This window comes from Falco cherrug, chromosome 12, assembly GCF_023634085.1.
Source record: "Falco cherrug isolate bFalChe1 chromosome 12, bFalChe1.pri, whole genome shotgun sequence".
Classification (NCBI taxonomy): domain Eukaryota; kingdom Metazoa; phylum Chordata; class Aves; order Falconiformes; family Falconidae; genus Falco; species Falco cherrug.
The window spans coordinates 32,532,139-32,552,826 of record NC_073708.1 but is presented as its reverse complement, the minus strand read 5'-3'; the positions used below and the strand labels follow the sequence as shown (position 1 = coordinate 32,552,826).

At 39.6% G+C, this 20,688-nt stretch overlaps 1 protein-coding gene across 3 annotated transcripts in view; it reads left to right on the top strand.

Annotated features, from left to right (window-relative positions):
• The window catches only part of ITGB3BP (integrin subunit beta 3 binding protein), a 34,940-nt gene extending 14,713 nt beyond the window's left edge, over window positions 1-20,227 (top strand). The window contains exons 4-9 of one of the 3 annotated variants that reach the window (XM_055725144.1): window positions 2,337-2,409; window positions 5,850-5,928; window positions 7,070-7,163; window positions 9,153-9,212; window positions 17,908-17,961; window positions 19,918-20,227. In XM_055725144.1, the coding sequence (XP_055581119.1) occupies window positions 2,337-2,409; window positions 5,850-5,928; window positions 7,070-7,163; window positions 9,153-9,212; window positions 17,908-17,960 (359 nt within the window). In that variant the 3' untranslated portion in view covers window position 17,961; window positions 19,918-20,227. The other 2 variants (XM_055725142.1, XM_055725143.1) reach the window with 2 other exon arrangements.
• Window positions 20,228-20,688: the final 461 nt, after the last annotated feature.

Sequence of the window (20,688 nt, the reverse complement as noted above, 5' to 3'; positions counted from 1 at the left end):
AGCTTAAACTTTTATAGCGCTTTGTCATTCTGAGGCATTTCTAAATGTTTTACAAAATATTAAAATTAAAAGTTAATTTATCCTTGAGTGCTGATACTTGTATGTAATAATTTAGATCTAGCAAGAAGAAATCAAAGCGTTTAATGCTTAGTGTGCCCTCTCTTTTTTAGTCTAATGTCAGAAAGGAGACATATTACAGTGAAAAGTGAGAAGCGCCTCATTCCAGAGGGTCTGTTCTAGGATCAAGGCATTTGTTAAGGCCACAGTAAAGACCTGTTGTAGTTTCTTCCAAATCTTTCACTTAAAGGTGAATTTCACCTCACAGTAACAGCTATTCAATGTGAAGCATTTGTATGAATATGTAGCTATCTGTTGGAAGGAGAGTACATGAGAACTAATGTGAAACACCATGTGAACTTCTTTGGCACCAGAAAAGAAGATATTTTTTAGGTATAGGAAAGATGAGTATAAACTGAATGGCTACAAGGACAGTGAACTCTAAAGCTGAATTACTGGTATGTGATTATAAGTCACTAATTGTTGAATGCACTGATGATTTCATTTTTTAAGGGGAAAACAGTTACTAGAAAAAAAAGAAAGAATGCATGATTATGCCTCTCCGCCTTCATATGTATGCATACGCCTCCACCATTTTGTCTTTAATGTATCAGATCCAAAAGAAATTCGTTGCACAGGAGAATAGAACTGTGTCCAAAAAAGGGAGTTTTTACATTGCAGTAGTAAATCATAGAATCATTTAGGTTGGAAAAGACCATCAAGATCATCAAATCCAACTGCATGAGAGACCGAGTATGTGACTGATACTGTTAAATTAAAAACTGGGAAATTCTTAAGGTGGAACTTACGAAATACTCCACATTATGTGATGTCTTCAACTTCAGCCACAATGAAACAGGAATAATTTCTGCTATTCAGGTGTGACCTCTTTATTGCTTGAACGTAGACAGATACAACACTCTAAAATATTGAAAGGTGACCATATAGATTGTGTGGAGCACAATATCATGAATAGTTACAGATAGCCTCACTAGTTTCAGTAGATTCACCAAAGACTATTGTCCTGTGGAATCCTATCAAATGTGACAGTATATACCGAGTGTATGCTAATTGTAAGTGTTAGGAGGAATGCAGGACTTTCCTGCTAGTACATCACCCTTCTGATATGCTACTTGGAGAGCATGCAGAATGGACAAGCTAATGTACTGACTTTAAAAACAACAATAATTGATACACAAGATAAAATCTGGTTTTGTTCTAATAAGATTTCTGTCTGAATTGCATAGGTTGTGATAAATTGTGTAAACAGATGTAAATTCAAAAAGTCTTTTGTGATCAAAGATGTATTGTTATGCATAAATATATATATAATGAGACCTTTGTAAATTGCAGTTGAACAGTCTCAAGTAGGTACCAGCCAGTGAGCCAAAGATGTTGTTTTAGTGCAGCACTAACTTTCTTAATCTGATCGGCACCTCTGAAAACATCCCCCTGTCCATCTGCTTTGGGGGAACAGTCTGTGTTAGACGTCTGTCTTGGAACCTGGTCATTTAGGAATGCCCAACCTACAGTGACAGAAAGGCAGTTCACCAGTTTCCCAACACCACACATGACCTTAGGTATTATTAAACAAATCCATGGGAGTGAACTTCTCTGGTAATAAACTAGTCTTGTTTCCTCACAGAAACATGCGACCGCTCAAAATCTCAGTGCACTGAAATGTAGAAATGTGACTTGCCATGCAGAATAATGGCAGCTGGCGTATGATTTATCGTGCCCCATTGTATGAAGAACTAGAAAATTATATTGTCAATGTAGTATGTCAGACCCTTTGGAAGTAATTTGCAATATCTCTTTGTAGTTGTTTACAAGATGAAGTTTTGGGGGTCAGGCAGTTTTTATTAAAGGAAGATGGAGGTTGCATTGCTCAGTCACTACAGTATTTTCATGATAATGGTTTGTGCTAATTTGCTGTATTTAGGCAGTTAAATAGGATAAAAAGCTTCTGAGTAGAACACAGTAATTATCTGTCAGAATTACACTAACTTCCAGTTATTAATACTATAAGCCCAAGGTTTCCACAAATATAAATGTAATGTGAATTGATGGGAGGTCAAATTACAAAAGTAAATCATAGTGAACTCAGTGTGTTTCATTACAAGGGAATCTGCCCTGCTTTGTGAGTTTTGGGGTTTTTTTCCTCTTTGTAAAAGACTATTCAACAGTCAGGGTTCATACTAACATTTTTTCATGTGCTTCAAATACTCAATATCTTCTTTTCATCTTTATTTTTCTTTTCTTTCTTGTGAACCTCCTAGGAGATGGAATTAAGCAGAATGATTCGGAAAGCAGATTACCCAGAAGAGGGCAGCCTCAAACAGAGGACACCGCGTAAGTGTGTTCAGTGCGTTGTGGGTACAGTGCTGGGATTTATACTTAGGAAGGATTAGTATTTCATACAGAATTAAATTAATAGCGATTATTTTTTCATACTTCTAATTCCACAGGATTGGCTGTTCAAAGGCACTGAATGGCAGGCTTACAGTTATAGGTACAATTTAATGCAGGGTTTGCAATACAACTGTCTGGCCAGTTCTGTCTTTCGCTGGTAGTGTGGGGCATATGCCACACTGCCAATTAACAGGAGTCACGCTTATAATACTATAAAATGAGGTATTGTAATTAAATCACTGAAAGGAAGATATCTTTTGCCTTTCCAGCCTCTTCTGAAAGTGTACATTCCTTTACCTTATTTTTGAAAGAGTTAACTGCCAAAGATACAGGGCCAGTAAAGCAGGACATTTTTTAACTGAAAACTAGCCACAGGTGATCATGGAAACATGAAACTTCATGTTTGCTTTGCAAAATCTTTTAAAATTCTTGTCTTTTCTGCCACAATCTTATTTTAAGCTCTAAGCTTCCTGACATGAGTGGATTTTAGGCAGTCCACAGTTAGTAAAGCACCTTAAGAAAATGTTTCAGGTGAAGTATCTGATAAACTGCTTTTGATAGACGTGAGGAAGGAGAAATGATCAAATCTGTTAGAAGTAAGGCTTCTAGTGTCGTGTATTGTTAGTATTGCTTGATCTTTCCTGTTAGGAGAGATGTATTTGATTGTTCATAATGTTGCCAAATCCAGCTGAAAAGTGAACTGGAATTTTCTGTGCCTACAGTGAGATGTCAGACTAAATGTGTTATGTATTTCACCCAAAATAAACACATCCATCCCTAAGAGTTAGACAAAGAAAATACTTGTTTCATGTATGATAGAACTTGGTGGAAAAAGTGCAAACCTGTGAACTCTGTAAATTGGATTGTATCAGAGATGCTTTTCATCTTATGGGAAGGTACCCTATGTGGGAATTCTGCAAGTTTTTTTAATGTGGAAATTATATATGCTCAGTAAAACTACTTTTGAGTTTAAACTTTAGTCCAGCTAAAAACCTGAAAGTTTCTTTCCTCACTGAGTGTGTTCATACTTCTTTCTACTAATACAATATTATCGTAGAGAGTCCCTCATCCATTTCCATTCATCTTACTCAACTGAAATTGCATTCACCAGACACTCTTGTGATCTCTTGTTAGCAAAAAAATTTTTTACAATTCTTTATTCTCATTCTTTTTCAACACTGTCTACGTTTTTATTTTTCAAATCTTACTCTGTTGCGTTGTCCTGCCTCTTTATTTGATGCTTCATCTTGTCCACTAGCGGAATCTTGACGTATATCTTTAACATCTGTGTGAAGTCTAAATTCACACCACAGCATTGACATGGCTATACTACATCTCCTCTTCTCTTCTCTACAACGTTATACATTTTTTTATCATTCTGTGTAATGTGACTTTCCTGTATTTCATTCAGGCCCCGTACCTGTGCAGCCAGTTCAATTTGTTACGTAAATTCTGCCTGTAGGTCCAACACACTTTCCAAAATCTGCAGTGCATTTCCTATTACTCCAATTTGTTACTAAGAGCCCACCTCTCAGTGTAATGCAAACCTCCATTGCCTATTTATTCCTTTGTTGACCATCTTTGCGCTTTCCTTGTGTTCTTGCTTCTGGCACAAGTCTTACTGAAGTCCTGTTGATATTGAAGGCAGAGCACAAGTGCTGTGCTGCAGCTGGTGTCACTGGAGGAAGTATCACCATGCTAGTGCAGTATTCGTTCAGGCTTGTTAACCACATTCAAGAGTTGGGGGGTTGTACTTGAGTGGGGTTTTTTCCATCATACGCTTAAGTATACGTTGATTCTGTTAGTCTGTTTCTGTATTTTGCTGTGTGTAGTAAATATTTGAATCACATTTGTACCTGGTCTTCCAGATGAAAATTCCCTTGGGGCTAGATATTTTATGAATGCATTTCTTTTTTACTAACAAATATTTGTGAATAAAAAATAGTATTTGTGACATTTATTTAACTAAATACCATATTTCTTATGTTTGAAGTTGTAGGTCTTCCTCTTGATTATTGCACTTGAACTCCCAGTGTGTTTGTTGGGGTTTTTTTCTCGTAACAAATGCTTTCCCCCATCATTAGCTTGAAATTTCTTCCTTGTAGAACTGTAAGTATCTTCTAAGTGATGGAGCTTGAGAGGTAGTAGAATTGTTTAGGTGGCATGTTAGATGGTAAAAAATAAAATCTTAACAGTTATACTAGTGGAAAGCTGTAAACTGATTAATAGTGGAGGGTTTGTGTTTCAGTAAATCCCTTGGTCAACACTTACAGACTCCTTTCTTAGTGATGGCAACAATTGCAAACAATTTGAGTACTCATAGTCTTCATTGACATGCAAGCATTTGCATTCAATAATTCAGTATGTTCTTTAAAAATTGCAAGATTTGCAGAAGACTAGCAGTTAGTGACGTGCCAGTAAAATACAATTTATAAACTAATGCCTATACAGTAATATGTGAACTTCCATACACTTTATTTTTATACATGGAAAAATATATTGTACAGTACACTGACATTAGCATTTCCTTTTCTGCAGTCTTCAGTTCCCATGTCAAAATACAATAGTGATAATTTTTTCTCGTACCATAGTTCTGTTTCTGAGTTTGAAGTTTCTTGTAAGGCTGATTCTCCCTTCTGTGACAGGAAGTAGTAAATAGATCATTTCTTGGTTGTCTCCATTTGATTTCCATTTTTAAGTGGTTCAAAGTAAAAATAGTCTAAACAAATTGCAGGAATGTTTTTCAATACATGTTCAGTGCAGATCCTTAATCATGCATTAAAGTCTGCCATTTCAATCTAATCTGAAGGTATATTATTAGAATTTTTATTGCAAACCCCATTAAACTCTGAAAGCTGACCATCTTTACACTGGTAGTAAAATATAGCTGTGGCCTAAACTGGGAGATAGTACAACAAAGCTGAACAAATAACGTCATGTGATGTCCCTGTTGGGCTCAGTTTTAACTTCTCATGGTTCCTATGGCTACAAGCAGCGTTGTAAGGTCTTAACAGTCAGTGGGTTTGGGGAGCTCATCCTCTTGATTAAATTCCTGTTCTTAGGAACAAATGAGTTAAATTCCTGCTTTTACCATTGTCTTCCTGCATGATCATAAGAAAATCCCCTGATACTGCTGAACCTGGGTTCCTATCCTTAAAATTAGGATATATGTATTTTTGGCAGTTTGCATATAAATCCTAACCAAAAGCAAGTTATATTTGGTGTTACATGACACAGGTTGCACAGGCCATCTGTTCACAGCTTAGCTAGATCCATCCTGATTACAATGTGAAGAAACTCTGGGAAACATTGGAAACACTGATTTTCAGCAAGTAATGATGTGGCTAATTGAAACTGTTTTATTTTAACTTCTTATGCAGGTTCAAGGAACTGCAGTTCAAAGTGAAAAGTTCATTGGTTAGAGCTCTGGAAAAAAGAGCAAATCTGACAAGCCTACAGGTCAGGTGTACACTGTTTTATTTTTTTAATCTACTTGTTAATACAGGATTTGAAGAAAAAATGAAAATCTTATATGCAACATTTGAGTTTTAAGGAATAGGGAAATAAATAAAATACTTGAAATAGGGCAGGTTTGACTTGTAAATCCAGAAAATGGGGGGAAAAAAACCAAAGCCCCAAAAAAATCCACTCAGAACTTAGTAGTCTGGGTTTGGTGTTTTTTTTTTAAACTAGAGGATTTGCATTTACAAGTACACCAATTTGAATTTGTATCACTTATCATTTTGTACACAAATAAAAGCATATGAAGTAGTTATCAACTATTACTTATAACTTGAAGTACAAATCATTACTGCATATATTTTTATGTCCTTGAAGATTAAATATCTTTGTGTTGAAGTGATTGTACTATTTAATTTACCACTAATGTATCATCATTTAATAGTCTGTTTAGTACATGCTAAAATGCAAATAATTTTTCTGGTTTATTCACATTTTGTTTCCTGAATAAATTTAGCACAAGGTTCATTGGTGTATATCAATATCTGAGAAATAATTCAGTGTACTCAAAGTACTGTATTGATTTATTTTACTTGCATATGTGGTCTGGCAATGTTTTATTTACAAAGAAGACTGATACTAATTCAAAATATTTTAATTGAAATGTTTATTTAGAAAACTGTATTGAAAAATCCTTTCTATTTCTTATGAGATTGATAGTGTATGTTTTTAGGTCTACCATGAAATGCTGAGGAGTGTGTTATCTTAAATGCTTGTAGATTTCCATTTTGCTAACATATAGCAAGCTTGTACATGTGCCAGGATTGCTTTTCTGGGGATCAAGTGTTAATCTGTTTAAACAGCTGAAGACTTACGAATGATGCGTAAATAACAGGGGATTTTTAAGTAACACTTCCAAAGCACCTGATTGCCATTTTCAAAAGTAATGTATGTTCTTACACCCTTAAACTTTTTAGTGCTTTTGACTTTCCGTGATGTGGCGTCTCATATGCATCATTTAGAGCTTATGAAAAATTTCTAAAAGTTCTTTTTTTCAGATATTTTTAGTAGTTTATAGGCGTTTAAGTAGAAAGTCGGAATGAGATTTAACAGTGCCTTTCATTATGGTGGTTTTTTCCAGGCTTTAGAGGGCAGTAGAGAGCTTGAAAATATTGTTGGTGTCTCAGACTCGTCGTGCATCTTGAGTGCTGAAGTGCAGAAAACCGAAATGTTAAGTAAGGAGGATTTTTAATAATATTTATCTCCTTTATACTAATTTAACAATGATCACTCCAAACTTTTCTTAGAGTCATACCCTGCTCTGTGTTGTAATGGAGCGTTATACCCCAGGACTCGATGCGTGAGTTCTTTTGGTCAGGAGGAATGCACCTTTAATGTCCTTGTGCATCCAGCCAGGAACATGAAAGAAAAGCAACCCCAACGGCCCACTCTTCTAACTCAGAGTCACAGATGGGGAGGAAAAACCTGCAAGAGCAACACCTTTTCTTATGTAAATAGTTAGATACTTAGTAGGTAGTTAGCTAGTGATTAGGCTAAACGTTTGCACTTTGTTTGCTTTGCCTTTCTTTTCTTTTTGCAAGGAAGTTGTTTTGTTTGTTTGCCTGTTAGGAGGATTAGGCTGAATATAGGTTTCCAGGCTTTAAAAATTGCTATTCATGTGTCTTTAAATGATGGGCATACCAGATGCTTATTGTGTTGGGATAAGGGCACTTCACAGATGGCACATCTGTAATGCTTTTCCAAAGAAACCCAGAAAGGCAAAGATTTTAATTTTTAGGAAGCTCTTTATCCTTACTCTGAGTCAGAGGTTCTTGGGACATGTGAATGCTCAGCAGCAAAAGTGCATCCATACTTCTCCTCCCAACCAGCCCTGCAACTTATAAGGGGAGCATGTGACGGGGAAATATTCTAATGCAAAAAATGCTCAAATTGCAGGGGAAAAAAAGCTGTTGGCTTTTTTATTTCTTCTTCTTCAGGAAGAAGAAATAAAGATCTCCCTTACCAGGTCATGCATTCCTTTAAGAGTTAAAAGTAGTGAAAGGTAGCTGAGCTGTGGGCACCCAGGGGACCCCAATCTTCATGCCTCAGAACAGTTGCTTCATTTGTTTTTACAATAGCAACACCTTTTATCCGTACCCACATGACATGTTTGTGGTACAGGTGTGTGTCTAAGACTACATTTACCTACCGCTACTTCTCAGTGGTTGGCAAATATAACTGTTGTTGTAGACGTTTCATACCTTTTATAATAATAATTCATAAATTATGTGTGATAATTTAGTTTCCAGTTGACCAGGGAATATGAATAATATATGCATATATGTACGTCTCTGGACGAGCGTGCAAAGTTGATAAAACAGTTTCTTAACCTGCAGCAAATGTGATGTTTTGCCAGTCTATAACCTATCTGGTTGCTCTGTTTTCTGCAGAGTGTAAAAACACTGGAACTACCTGTAGGAGAGCACAACCTAAGGTTACTGGGACTGCTGCTTTGGTTGCAGCTGGAAAGGTGGACGGTAACACTGCAGGTGCTAGAGAATTTTTCTTACCAAAGGGTGCTGTGCTTCTAGTGCTCTAGGTGCATGTGCCCCAGCAGTGGAATTTATGCACCACACAATTCCAGCAGCTACTGTTGTTTAAATGACCATTTCTTTCCTGACTTGTATTCCCATGCTCTTTCAGTTTGCATTTTGCATGTGTATATGCTGTATTAGTTCCCACTGTAATGCATATAACCAGATGCTTTCTTATACAAAATGAAGTTTTCTGAAAATAGTCTGTGTTTAGATTACTACCCTACGCTGTGGTTAGGGCAGTAAGACTGCTCAAATGAGATGTCAGACCTGTTGTTGACACTTCCTGTTATGCCCACTCTTTCTGTTAGCTTCTTGTTGCCTTCAAAATGGGAAAGAATTATCTTTTCCCCATCTCTGGATGAGGAACAAAGCAGCATGTAGCAGTAAAAGACAAAAATGGGGACAAAATGTGGTGTGAGACCTGTAAGCACAACTTCTCAAAATTATGTTAATTTTGGACATTTTTTCACCATTTTTTTGAGCACAGTTACACAGGTAAGTGGGGGTTTTTGTCATCACTTGAAGAAGAATCCAAATGCTTTGAAAGTGAAAAAGGCAGCATAAGTATTATTTTCTTTGAAATCTCTGGGGTGACATTTATTGATTTCAGATATATTTCTTCACTAGTGAGTCAAGCAGAAGAGCTGCAGCTGTTGAAAAGAAACCATGGAAAACTTCCTGCCCAAGGTAAGAAATTTTTTAAACTCTTGTGTAACAGATGTTTTGATGATTCCTGTTAGTTGATTCCTTCTTCATTCTTTCCACTTGAAATAAGTTGGGTAACCTTTAGTATGTAAAAATGATGATAATCAATGTGTTTCTTCCAAAAACTTGTGTGCTGCTCCAATGTAAATTTCATCTTTTCTACTGTTTTCATTTTATTGGGTAGTTCTCCATGAAACTGTGTAAGAAGATATCATTAATGGTCTTGCATTTGAGGCATGGTCCAGAAATAAGTGCAGTCAGGTCCTAGAGAGTTTACATACCTTTTCTGTATACCAGTTCTCCTTGTTCTTCCTCATTCTCCTCCCTCCCCTCGCATTTTCAGAGTATAAACCGAGTAGCATACAGTCTTTGCAGCAAAACCTTTTTCACCTTAGATGTGTTGTGAGGTATTTAGCACACTCCAGGGGACTGTGAAATCCTAACTATTAGGTTTCTTCATAACTAGTGCTGTGAAAATATTTGAAGTTGGTGGCATTTAATGGAGTGTGGCCCACATAGCTGCTTTAGTGCCTTGTCTAGCAGGAAAGGTGGGGGGGGGATACATACAAGATTTATTTTTTTTCTCTCACACCCAGTAAAATCAACAAACATTCACCACTCATATTCTGATATCTCTGTATCTTCACATGTTATGTCTTAAAATAGAACAAAACCAGAATCAAAATCGGTGGTGGCAGCTCTACTGCTCTGCCTGCTGGCTGTCCCAGCCAGCAGGACTGCCTCATATGTCCCTTTGATTTTGGTTCTGTCTGCTTTTCCACAGGCCTGAATTCTCTCTGCTGTGGGGAATTCTCTTAAAGGAAAGAAAATTGATCAAACTTAGTTTCCTCAGCTCCAGCAGATTACCACAAAATGAAAAGGAGTGACATAACTTTTTAAGGAATTTGGCTCATTTGTGCAATCTGCTATTTCTGATTTACAACTCCCCCTGTCCTTCTGTTCAAATGATAACAGCCCCTGTCTGGCACTAATAATGGTGAGTGCCATGGGCCATTGCAGATTTAAACAGTCATTGCTTCCTTTGTGCTCTGCTTTTTAATGGTCATCAGGATACACATTTGTAGTTCCAACCTTTGCTCAAGAGACTAGCCTCTAACACTAAACATATATCCATCTTGTTAGATGAGAAATGAGATACTTTGTGAAAGTAGGATGGAAAATAGAATTATGAGTTTAAGTTGACCAATTCTGATAAAGTTTCAATGTCAATTTTGCTTTAATAAAGAATAAATTCCATTTTGCAGTCTTGAAAATACAGTAGTAGGAGAGGTGAAGAAGTATGTGATAAAAGCATTTGGAGATATTTTACTTTGCCTTTTAGATTTGGATATGTTTTTTCATAATTATTTTTAATTAGTTATGCTTCAGACTTAAAACTTATGACTGTTCTGTGGCTTGATACAGATGGAATGTCACATTATCATCACATGGTGAGGCATGAAATTTATTTACTTTACATAAACAACCTCTACTTAAAACAACTTAATACAAAACATTCCTTACTCAATGGGCAGCATTATGTAGAATTCAGTATATCATTTTGCGTGACCAGCATAAAAAATGGCATCATTGTTTGTCCATGACTAGCATTTATAGTAAACAAAATGTTTTTGAATAGAATGTAAGCAAACTGTAAAGCAGCTGCCAAGAGACAAAATCTAGTTGGTATGTTGAAGTCCGAAACATGCTTTATGCATGTTGAGAATAAATTGTGCAGGTTGTCATGCGCATATGGTAAAGGAAAATTTAACAGGTTCAGAGTTTCAAGGAGTGAAGATAACATTCTAAACAGGAAAGCTACTTAAGCTGGTTGTTACAAATTATACTAATAATTTGCTTACCAAAAAGAGAAACACAGACATAAATCATATCCATGACTCCATCTGCTGTCCAAGTAAGAAAGAACAAGAGTGTTATAGAGGATCAAATACTTGCAGTGTTAAGGAAAACCATTTTCAGACTGTATCTTGTAATGAAGTAAAAAACCCTTTCTTTTCTGTGGTGGTGTTCATCCTGCCAAGCCCATGGGCAAATATGATCACCCCTGCTAAGGTCAGTACTAAACATTCCTAACTTTCGTATCATTTATAATACAAGTGACTGAAGTTTGCACTCTGCAACAGCAGCAGTGGCTTTCCAAGACACTAGATCAGGATTAACTAGATGGATTTTCATTTAACACCACTTGAAACTACTAATGAAAGCAAAACTGGAGAGATTAGGGACCAAGTAATACTGAGTTCCCTCTCACCAGTCCAGTTTTCTTTGAAGACTGTGTATATATGGTGAAACATAAAATCCCATTTCAGAAACACTGCAAAATACAGAGGCTTCCTTAATAAGCAGAGTTCCTTCTCAAAACAGATAAAATGGTAAGGACAGAATATTCCACCGTTTATCCCAATTCATATCAGTGTTGGTTTGGACTTTGTATTGGGTGTTTGGGTACAAGCAAATAGCTCGGGTCTGGACTGCTGGTGGGTTGCTGTGAGTGAGGGTAAATCAAGTTTACAATATATTTCTGTATCAGTCTCAAATAAAATAGAATAAATCTGTTGACCTTTAGACATACTTGGGTGTCTGTCTCCTGCCTGTCCTTCCTCCTCCTCCTTTTTGGGGATCTTCTGCAGAAAAGGGAAATACACCATGCTTCAGATGCGTATTTTCAGGAATATATCTGTGTATTTTTCTGATTGTAAAAACCCTAACCTAAAAAACTATTGGTTTTCTCAGCCAAACTTTGTATTCATTTGCAGGGAAAAAATGTCATTATAACTTTTCTGAGAAAAGTATGTCTTGTGAACTGGCTAAGCAGAAATTCATTAAGTGAACTAAATGAATACACAAGTAAATTTATTCCAAAACAGACTTTCTTTCCAGAATTTCCATTCCTTGAGAGCAAATGGAGCAAATAATGATTGTCTTTGCTTACAGCAAATACTTGCTTTTCAGGGAAGTGATGAGATGGATGCAGGGGTTGGATGTAGATGTTGGGAAAGGCCTTTTTCTCTAACAGAGCTGTAGGCCTCTTTTCTGAGAACTGGTACATGAGCTGAGGCTGAGGGAGCTGGGGGTGTTTAGCCTGGAGAACAGGAGGCTCAGAGGGGACCTCCTCACTCTCTACAGCTGCCTGGAAGGAGGCTGTAGCGAGGTGGGGTTGGTCTCTCCTCCCAAGTAACAAGCGATGGGATGAGAAGCAACAGCCTCAGGTTGCACCAGGGGAGGTTTAGATTGGATATTAGGAAATATGTCTTCACAGAAAGGGTGGTCAAGCCCTGGAACAGGCTGCCCAGGGAAGGGGTGGAGTCCCCATCCCTGGAGGTACTTAAAAGATCCATAGATGTGGTGCTTAGGGACACGGGTTAGTGGTGGGCTTGGCAGTCCAAGGTGAATGGTTGGAATCGGCGATCTTAAAGGTCTTCCAACCTGAACAGTTCTATGATTCTGTAAGGATGAACCATATGATCTTGTTTGTGCAAGCCCTACTTCTAGGCATTTGTGATGGAGGCTTTTCTGAGGTTCAGTTCTGTGTGTTTAATCTGTTCGGAAGAAGTTGCTAATGCTGACACAAACAACAGTTTCTTAGTTCTACCCAGGTCCTTTCCATTAAATCCTAGGCTTCTTTCCAGCATAAGTTTGACAAGATCTCTCCAGCAGCCTTTTTGTGGTATACATCATCTCTAAAAGCAACAAAGAGGATGCTGAAGGACTCTTTTTGAAGTAGATTATTATTAGATGGAGATTTAGAGCTTGCATTTGCAAAAGATATGCTTCCTTCAGTTCTTATCTTAACACTAAAGGGCAGGTTTGCCACACATCGGAAATGTCTGCTCTGAGTCGATGTCCCTGTGTAGTGTGTGGAAGAGACACGGTGGTCATCAGTACTCTCACTTAAGTCCTTCATTCAACCAAGAGGCAAGTTGCCCTCCTGGCCTGATCAGAAAGGCTATGAAACTAAGACAAATTTACTTAAGAATTGATATTTTTTGAAGGTGCAAAAATTGGCTCTAGTGCCTGCTACTCAATGGCATTCAAGTCCGGTCAGCCTAGTGCCGGGAAGCCTGTATGCCCAAGGCTGCGTAGGCCAGAGCTGACGCATACACAGACTAGGTGTGTAATGCACTGCAGCATGGAGTACATACCTGCCTTTACCACAGGACAGAGGAACCTTAGGCCAAGAGTCTTCTCTTGGCCAAAAGTGGAGCGGAGGGGCTGTTCTGGTACCACTTTGCAGGATTTCCTCTAGCGGAGCAGTCGCAGTGGCTGGCATGACTGGGGCCCTTAAGGGGTGGGTGAATGGCAGAGGGTCGAGAGAGGTTGTGCAGAGACACTGCGCGCTTCCCACCTGGCAGCAGATCCCTTGGAGCTGAAAGCAGCCGATGGGAATGAGCGTGCCCTGTGAGTGTTGGGGTCTGTGTCACTGGTGAGACAGCTTCAAGGCATCATAAGCTTATGTGATGCTGAAGGGAGTCTGGCCTTGTTCATTTGCTCTTCCATGTGGAAGATCTGCCTGTATTTCTGCTCATAAGGCGTTTTTACCATTAGACATGGGGAAAAGTTAACCTCAGTGTGAACACTTGTAAATGGGACTGCATTAAGCAAAACTGAATTAAGACTATTGCAGCGCTGAACATGCGTGTGCACACATGGTTTAGAGCAACTCACTTTGTTTGTTTACTCCTAAGTTATGTTCATTACACCCATGCAGAGACCCAGAGAAATCGTTCTGCCCTCCTGCATGGACAATCAAAACTAATTGTGAGGTAGAGGAGTGTGTTGTATTCTCATCTGTATTGCCTGGATTAAAAGCTGTTGTTGCTTGGGCTAGACTTGACTGTACATCTCCTCTCATTCTGTGCAAGCCAGTCTTTTTTTGGTTTGTAACCGTGTCAAATCCTTTACAGTTTAGAAGAGGTAACGAAAACCATTTAGCTTGGTACCCAAAATTGGCAATGCTCGCGATTTTCCTAGGACAAGTGAGTAATCTTGTCTACTGAAAGGTACAGGAGCTGGCGGACAGGTTTCTGTTTGACCCCCAGATGCTGTGCTCTGTCCCAGCAGGTTATGGGTCTGTTGGATGGTATGTGCACCTTAAGAGTGTGTATTTTAAAATACAGCCTGAGATTTGAGAAGTATCTGGGTCTGAGGTCACCGGCATGATAAGCTTTTTGGATGGAAGGAAGGGGGCAGATTACAAACCTCTCCAATGATTCAACATCCTCTGCTATGTAGATGAAATATTAAGCTATTAACTTTTGTGGCAGATACAGAAATGCACGAGACATATGACTATAGGCCTCAGACATATATACATATAGAACTGTCAACCTGCATTTTATATTTAGGTGTTGGCCACATTTATTCATGAATCTCACACTTGTGTTTATACTCTGTTTTCCAATGTACCTTTTTACAGATGCAATAGCTATTAATTTTTAATTCTAGTGGATCTAGACTTCAGAGTATTAACCTTAATGAAAAATTTAAAAGAATTGTAGTTCTTTCAGCAATACATGTAGCAACTCCTACATGAGAATAAATACTGCTTTCTCCCATGAATATAATTATTTTAAATAAAAAAGAAAAGAAACATTAGTTTGGACTCACTTAGTAGCAATTATATGTTTAAGAGGTGTAAATAACTTGCTATCCAGACATTACAAATATCCAGGTACTCTGTATGTGCTGATGACAACAAAATTGAAAAGAAAGACTGTAATAATTCTGACTGGTTTTCTCTGCAGAAGATATTGATTATTTGTGTGTGGTGAGAGATTTGGAAAATTCAATTAAAGGAGTTGTGCAAAGGTTTCATAAATTTTCCTTGTACAGCGTGTACACAGACATTGTTGCGTATTAAATCAATGCAGCACTTCACAATATATTTTCTTTGAAACATAAAAATAAATAACATTTAAACAGTTCTGCTTACTACAGAAACAAATTTTATTTTCTGTGAAGCATTTAGTCATGTGCTATCACTGACTCATACACATTTGCCAGCTGTAACAAATTTTATAGACGTTTTCTCCAGAGACATAGCTCATATACTATGAATTTTTAAATGAGCAAATGGTGAAGAAGGGATGTCAGCAATATAAAAATTGATCAGTTAAAAGATAAAAGCATAAGTAAAGAGATTTGTATGGTAGTCTTAATAGGTTTTATTAAATAAAAATACTATAAAAAGACAGTAATGAATAGACTGAAGGTTTTAGCCGTGGTTGAGGTGGAGAAAAATTATTCTGGCACATTTAGTAGAAGATTGGTTTTATATCACCTGACAGGTGAACATTTTTTTTCTCCCTGCTTTTTAGATCTGTAAATGTTTTAGAGCAGTCAAACTTGGGAAAGAATAGTGGTGGAAATAGGAGAGGGAACAAAACTTGGGAAGATTCTGCCCTTTTGATGCTTTTGTGAGCTGGGGACAGGAGACACCATGGCAAAGGGCAGCAAGGCTTCTGCCAACCCACCCGCACCGGGGGGAGCTGCTGGTGACCCTCCGGCTGCTGCCTTCCCCTGCGCAGCCCTGGAGCACGGAGCTGCTGAGGAGAGAGCAAGCTGGTCCCGCTGCCAGCTAGCACTTGTGCCGCAGGCCCAGACAGGGTCCTCCTGGTTGCTGCCACAGAGCCCTTCCTTTCCTACCTGCTCTGGTCACAACAGATTGTCATACAGAAGTTTCACTGACGTTCTTTTCGCTTTTGCATAGTTTAACTAACTTCGGAGTGCCGCATATAAAAATGCTGAGAGAGACAAGGGTCGTTGCGGGGGGCGGGGAGGGGTGTCTTTTGCTGGGGTTTTTGTAAGAATATCTCACATGATGGGGGTGGGCTTTTTACTAGGGCCCGCAGCGATAGGACAAAGGGTGATGGTTTTAAACTAAAAGGGGGTAGATTTAGATGAGATATTAGGAAGAAATTCTTTACTGTGAGGGCGGCGAGGCGCTGGCCCAGGCTGCCCGGAGCAGCTGTGGGTGCCCCATCCCTGGCAGGGCTCAAGGCCAGGCTGGATGGGGCTGGGAGCAGCCTGGGCTGGGGGGAGGGGTCCCTGCCCGTGGTGGGGGGTGGGACTGGGTGGTCTGTAAAAGGTCCCTCCCAACCCAAACCATGATGTGACTCCATGATCTTCATCAGCTCAAAAATACACACACACAAAAAAGCTTAAACTGCTACAACAAGCATTCTAAGTTCTTGGAGCACATGAGTAGTAAATCATATAATTTGATTCCTTAAATATCTAAATTTTAATGCCATCTGTATAAATATTACTATAAATACGGCTTTTGTCAAAAGGTGCTATTGTGGTATATGTTGGGAAAGAAAGCTGAGTTCATGACGTCTTATATGTATCTGGGCAGCTCACATTTTTTAAGGCAGCTTCTCGGAGTGAAATGCAGACCATGGCACGGCTGCTTTGGCATGTATGGGTTCTTTAAGTACTGCGTAGTCCGAATGCGGCAATCAGTGACTGAAGACTGAATTAGGAAGTTGCATTTAGCACAAATAAAGCAACTTGTAATTAAATCCGTCTTTTTCTGTTACCTGTCATACAAGACTGGACAGATTCCTGTCCTTTTTCTTCCTGTTATTTTTGATGATGATGTGTGTAAACAATGGTGTTTATTACGTACAATGCTGAGAAGTTGTACCTGAGGCAGGGTTGAATTGGATGGATGCCTTTCTTATGGAGTAAGCTTATGAGACCTAGTTTAGGACAGGATTTCTGGCTTGGTCTGAGTCAGCTCCAGGTAATGTCACTGGCACCTCACATCAGGTCCGCAGGCAGGTCTTCTGCACATCACATCGCATCCCTGGAGCGTGACAGCCAAGGGATCGCAGCGTGCCAAATGAGAACTGAGGAGAATCTGCCCCACCACCACCCACATCTGTGGTGGCTTTGATGCCTCTCTCCATAGGAGTAATCTTGGCTGTAAGCCACTGTAAATATCTGTTTATTGGTCTCAGTATGTTTAATATAAAGCAAATAATTCTGAATTCTCTCTTCACCCTTTTGTGGTGGTGGAATCAAAACGCAGTATGAACCATCAGCAGATGCTCAGGGTACTGAGACCAGAGCTGATCACCTGCTGCAGAAAGCCATTTGGAAATCTTGGCACTCGGATGCACCTGCTTCCAGACCTTTCCCTGTGTGCTCTCATGCCCTGAGTTCCTTCCTACCCTCGCACACTTTTCCTCTACTTCTTAGAGCCATCTGCTCAGCCCTTCACCCTGGCCTGGCCCAGCCCTCCCAGAATACGGGGCTCAGGTGTGGTTGCTGCTCTTTTTGCCACCCCCTCAGAGGACTCCGGGGTGGTTGTTCCTCTCATGCCGTCCTTGATTGGATTCTGCTGAATTGCTGATATGGTCCTTATGGATTTTAATTTATTCTTTAATTGTTAATCGCAAAAAAGAAGGACCAGCTTCTAATACTTGTAACACATTTTGTTCTGCTTTGTCATCATTGGTAATGATGTAGCATATGTGCATACATGCACAATTAAGACAATCTCCTAAATTACTGTTGAGACACAGTGACTGAATGAGATAAAAGGGGTTCTGTTAGTAACTTACTTAACTTGCATTTGTGCAGGGATTTTCATGAATTCTTTAATAACACCGTTGCTCTGTTTATCAAAACTGATTTTACTCCTCTACAGAATACATTCAGACTGCCAGTAGCTCCGCATTCCTGAAGTTGCTCCTTGACTGAGGTAAGCAGCCCCTTGGTTTGCCCTGTGCCTTCTCCAGCTGCCACATACAGGTAGTATAATCATGAGGACCGAGGCACTTGATTGTAAAACATTTGCAGTGTGACCTAGTGTGTAGGCCTGCAGTCACGACCATAATAGCTTGGTGGGAAAACAGTTGTCACTGTGCATGTGGTATTTCTTGTTACTGGTTTGTTAAGCAAAATGACATATTGTATCTGTAGAAAACTCTGTCCCACTCTATAATGTCTGATAGCATTGCTCCTTGTTCACATTCTCAGTTCCTAACCGAGTGGTTTTTTCAAGAGTGGCAGTTTGGCTGTAGTATGTGTAACAAAAGCAGGCAGGGCTGTGTACTTCAGAGCACACCCTCCTAAATGCCAGGACTGCCCTGGAGATCGCCAAGGAGGCCGCCTGCAGCCCTGCTGCACTATTGATTGCACGGCTGCCTCGCTGCCTGGGCTCAGGCTTTGCTTTTCCACAAAGCTGCTGCGTGTGCCCTTTGTCACGGTGTTATTCATGCGCAGGTCGACTCCTCGGCTCACTGTTGGCAGCCAGAACAACTCAGCCAGCCAAGGGCCTCCCAGCAGCGCTGCTTTTCTGAGAGAGGCCAGGAGGCTGCAGGGCAGATGGTCTGGTTGAAGCAGCAGCAGCAGCCGCCCGCTTCCAACCACCTGCTTCCCCGGGACCACCTCGCCCTCCCGTTCCGCCTGCATGTGCACCTAGGCAGGCTGGGGCTGCTGCCGATCAATCCCCCACATCAACTTCCTTAGCATTACCAGAACAGAAAGCGTAAAACAATATACTAGCAGACGCATCAAGACATGTTTTAGGGGGTTTTGTAGTTCTTCCTCCTTTGGCTGCTTGTCTTTGTATCAGTGTTGTAAGGACAAGCCCAGTTAGTGACTGACCTTGTCTGTTACCTGTGCATGAGAAAACTGGTTGCTCGCAGGTTTCATGAAGTCTTGTGAGACATGGTCATCTCTAAAGATGAGCATAGCTGCAGATTGTGTCAAGTCCCTGCATAGTGTGAGGGCATCTCTCCTTTGGCAGCTTAGACTTATTCAGTTCTTGTAATCAAGGAATATGGAAAAAGTAGATCTGCGGGTTTTACAAGGTGCTTAATTGAATTAACATAGGGTTGAGCTTTTGCTTCTCAATGAAGGTTAAATTTTATTTTGTAATCACAGGTAACCTAAGAGCAAAAAAACCACCCTCTAAAACCCCACTTGTCCACAAGCTAATGTTACCCTAATACTTACTAGCTACTTATGCCAGATTCTTGCTACTCTTTATTCCTTCCGGCCCGCCAAAGGCAGAGCAATTGAGGGAAGGAAAAGAGGGCAGGAGAGCGGAGCTAGCGTCCTCGTTTATTCCGTTCAGTGTAATTTCTGAGTCCTACAGAATGCAGTGACCTTTCTATGGTACAATAATCACTTGAAGTCTTACACTGGCTTATTAGCTTGATATAAACTCATGCTGACAACTACAAGGCTCCAATTCAAAGTTAGCTCAGAGAGCACTCATGTCCCTACTATTAGTTTAGGTCCATGGATAGTAGTGTCTAGTCAGTGAATATTGGTTTTGCACCTTATGTCCAAAAAAACCCAGAAAATAAGACATTTATTTTTTCTGGTTCTCTCTGTCCCTTCCCAGGTGTGACCAATGCTGTAAAGCCCTTTCTTACTGTTAAAAAAATAAATAGTTGTGATAGAATTGCTAAAAGATTATTTAGCTTTCTCAACCTTTTCTACAGATAAAAACTATGCATTTCCTTAAAACGTCTGAAAACATTACTGCCGTTCAAGGGGGGACCATCTGTTGCTCTGCATTCCTGGAGGATGCATGTGGGTCTGTTTTTTTAACACACTGAGGCTGGTACTGGACATGGGACAGACATACAGTTCTGAGCAGATCACATGAATGTTGATGCTGTTGTCTAATTGCTATTTATTTTAGTCATTCAGGCATTATGTGAAAAATGCATTCCACATCAACCCGAAGTTCTACATCTGCTTGACTGTACTTAAAAGGAGAGAAGAAATGCGTGTAAACCTATCTCCCCAGCAAATACCACTTTGGGATTGCTCATTGCACTAGGCAGGTGCACATCTAGATAAAATTTCTGGCATCTATTTAAACTTAACAATGTGCATAACCAGATAATCTCAATGTAAATAATACATCATGGTTGTTTTATGCAAGCGCTGTGTACAAAATGCTGATTTAGGTTTGATGCTGCACGGTAAATAAACTGTTATTTTCTGTATGTTCTTACTGGAAATAGATAATTATGCTGCCATGTTTGTTTTTAAAAACAAACAAACAGAAAAACCCAAACCATTGTGACCCTCCCTCTAAGAGCTGGGTGAGAAGCAGCCACGTTAAACGATGGGCTGCAGCTCCCGGGCCTCCAGCGGGGAAGGGTCGCCTCCTGCTCGGGTGCGCTGCAGGTGTGTGCACAGGCTCCTTTAATCAGTTTATCACACACACCCCAAAAAAGCTAGCAAAACAGGACTGGAATTAATGCATCTAGTTTTACAACAGCCTGCCTAAAAAATTAATTTTTTTCTAATGATGATTGGGCTCAAAAGCTCCTCAAGGAAGCTCCGGTGTGGAGGGAGTTAGGCTGAGCACTGAATGCATTAAGTTGCTCACAAATACCAGCTTCCCTGGCTGTGGCTGCCACGGCCGGGGATGTATTTGTAACCTACAAAGGTGTTGCCTCTG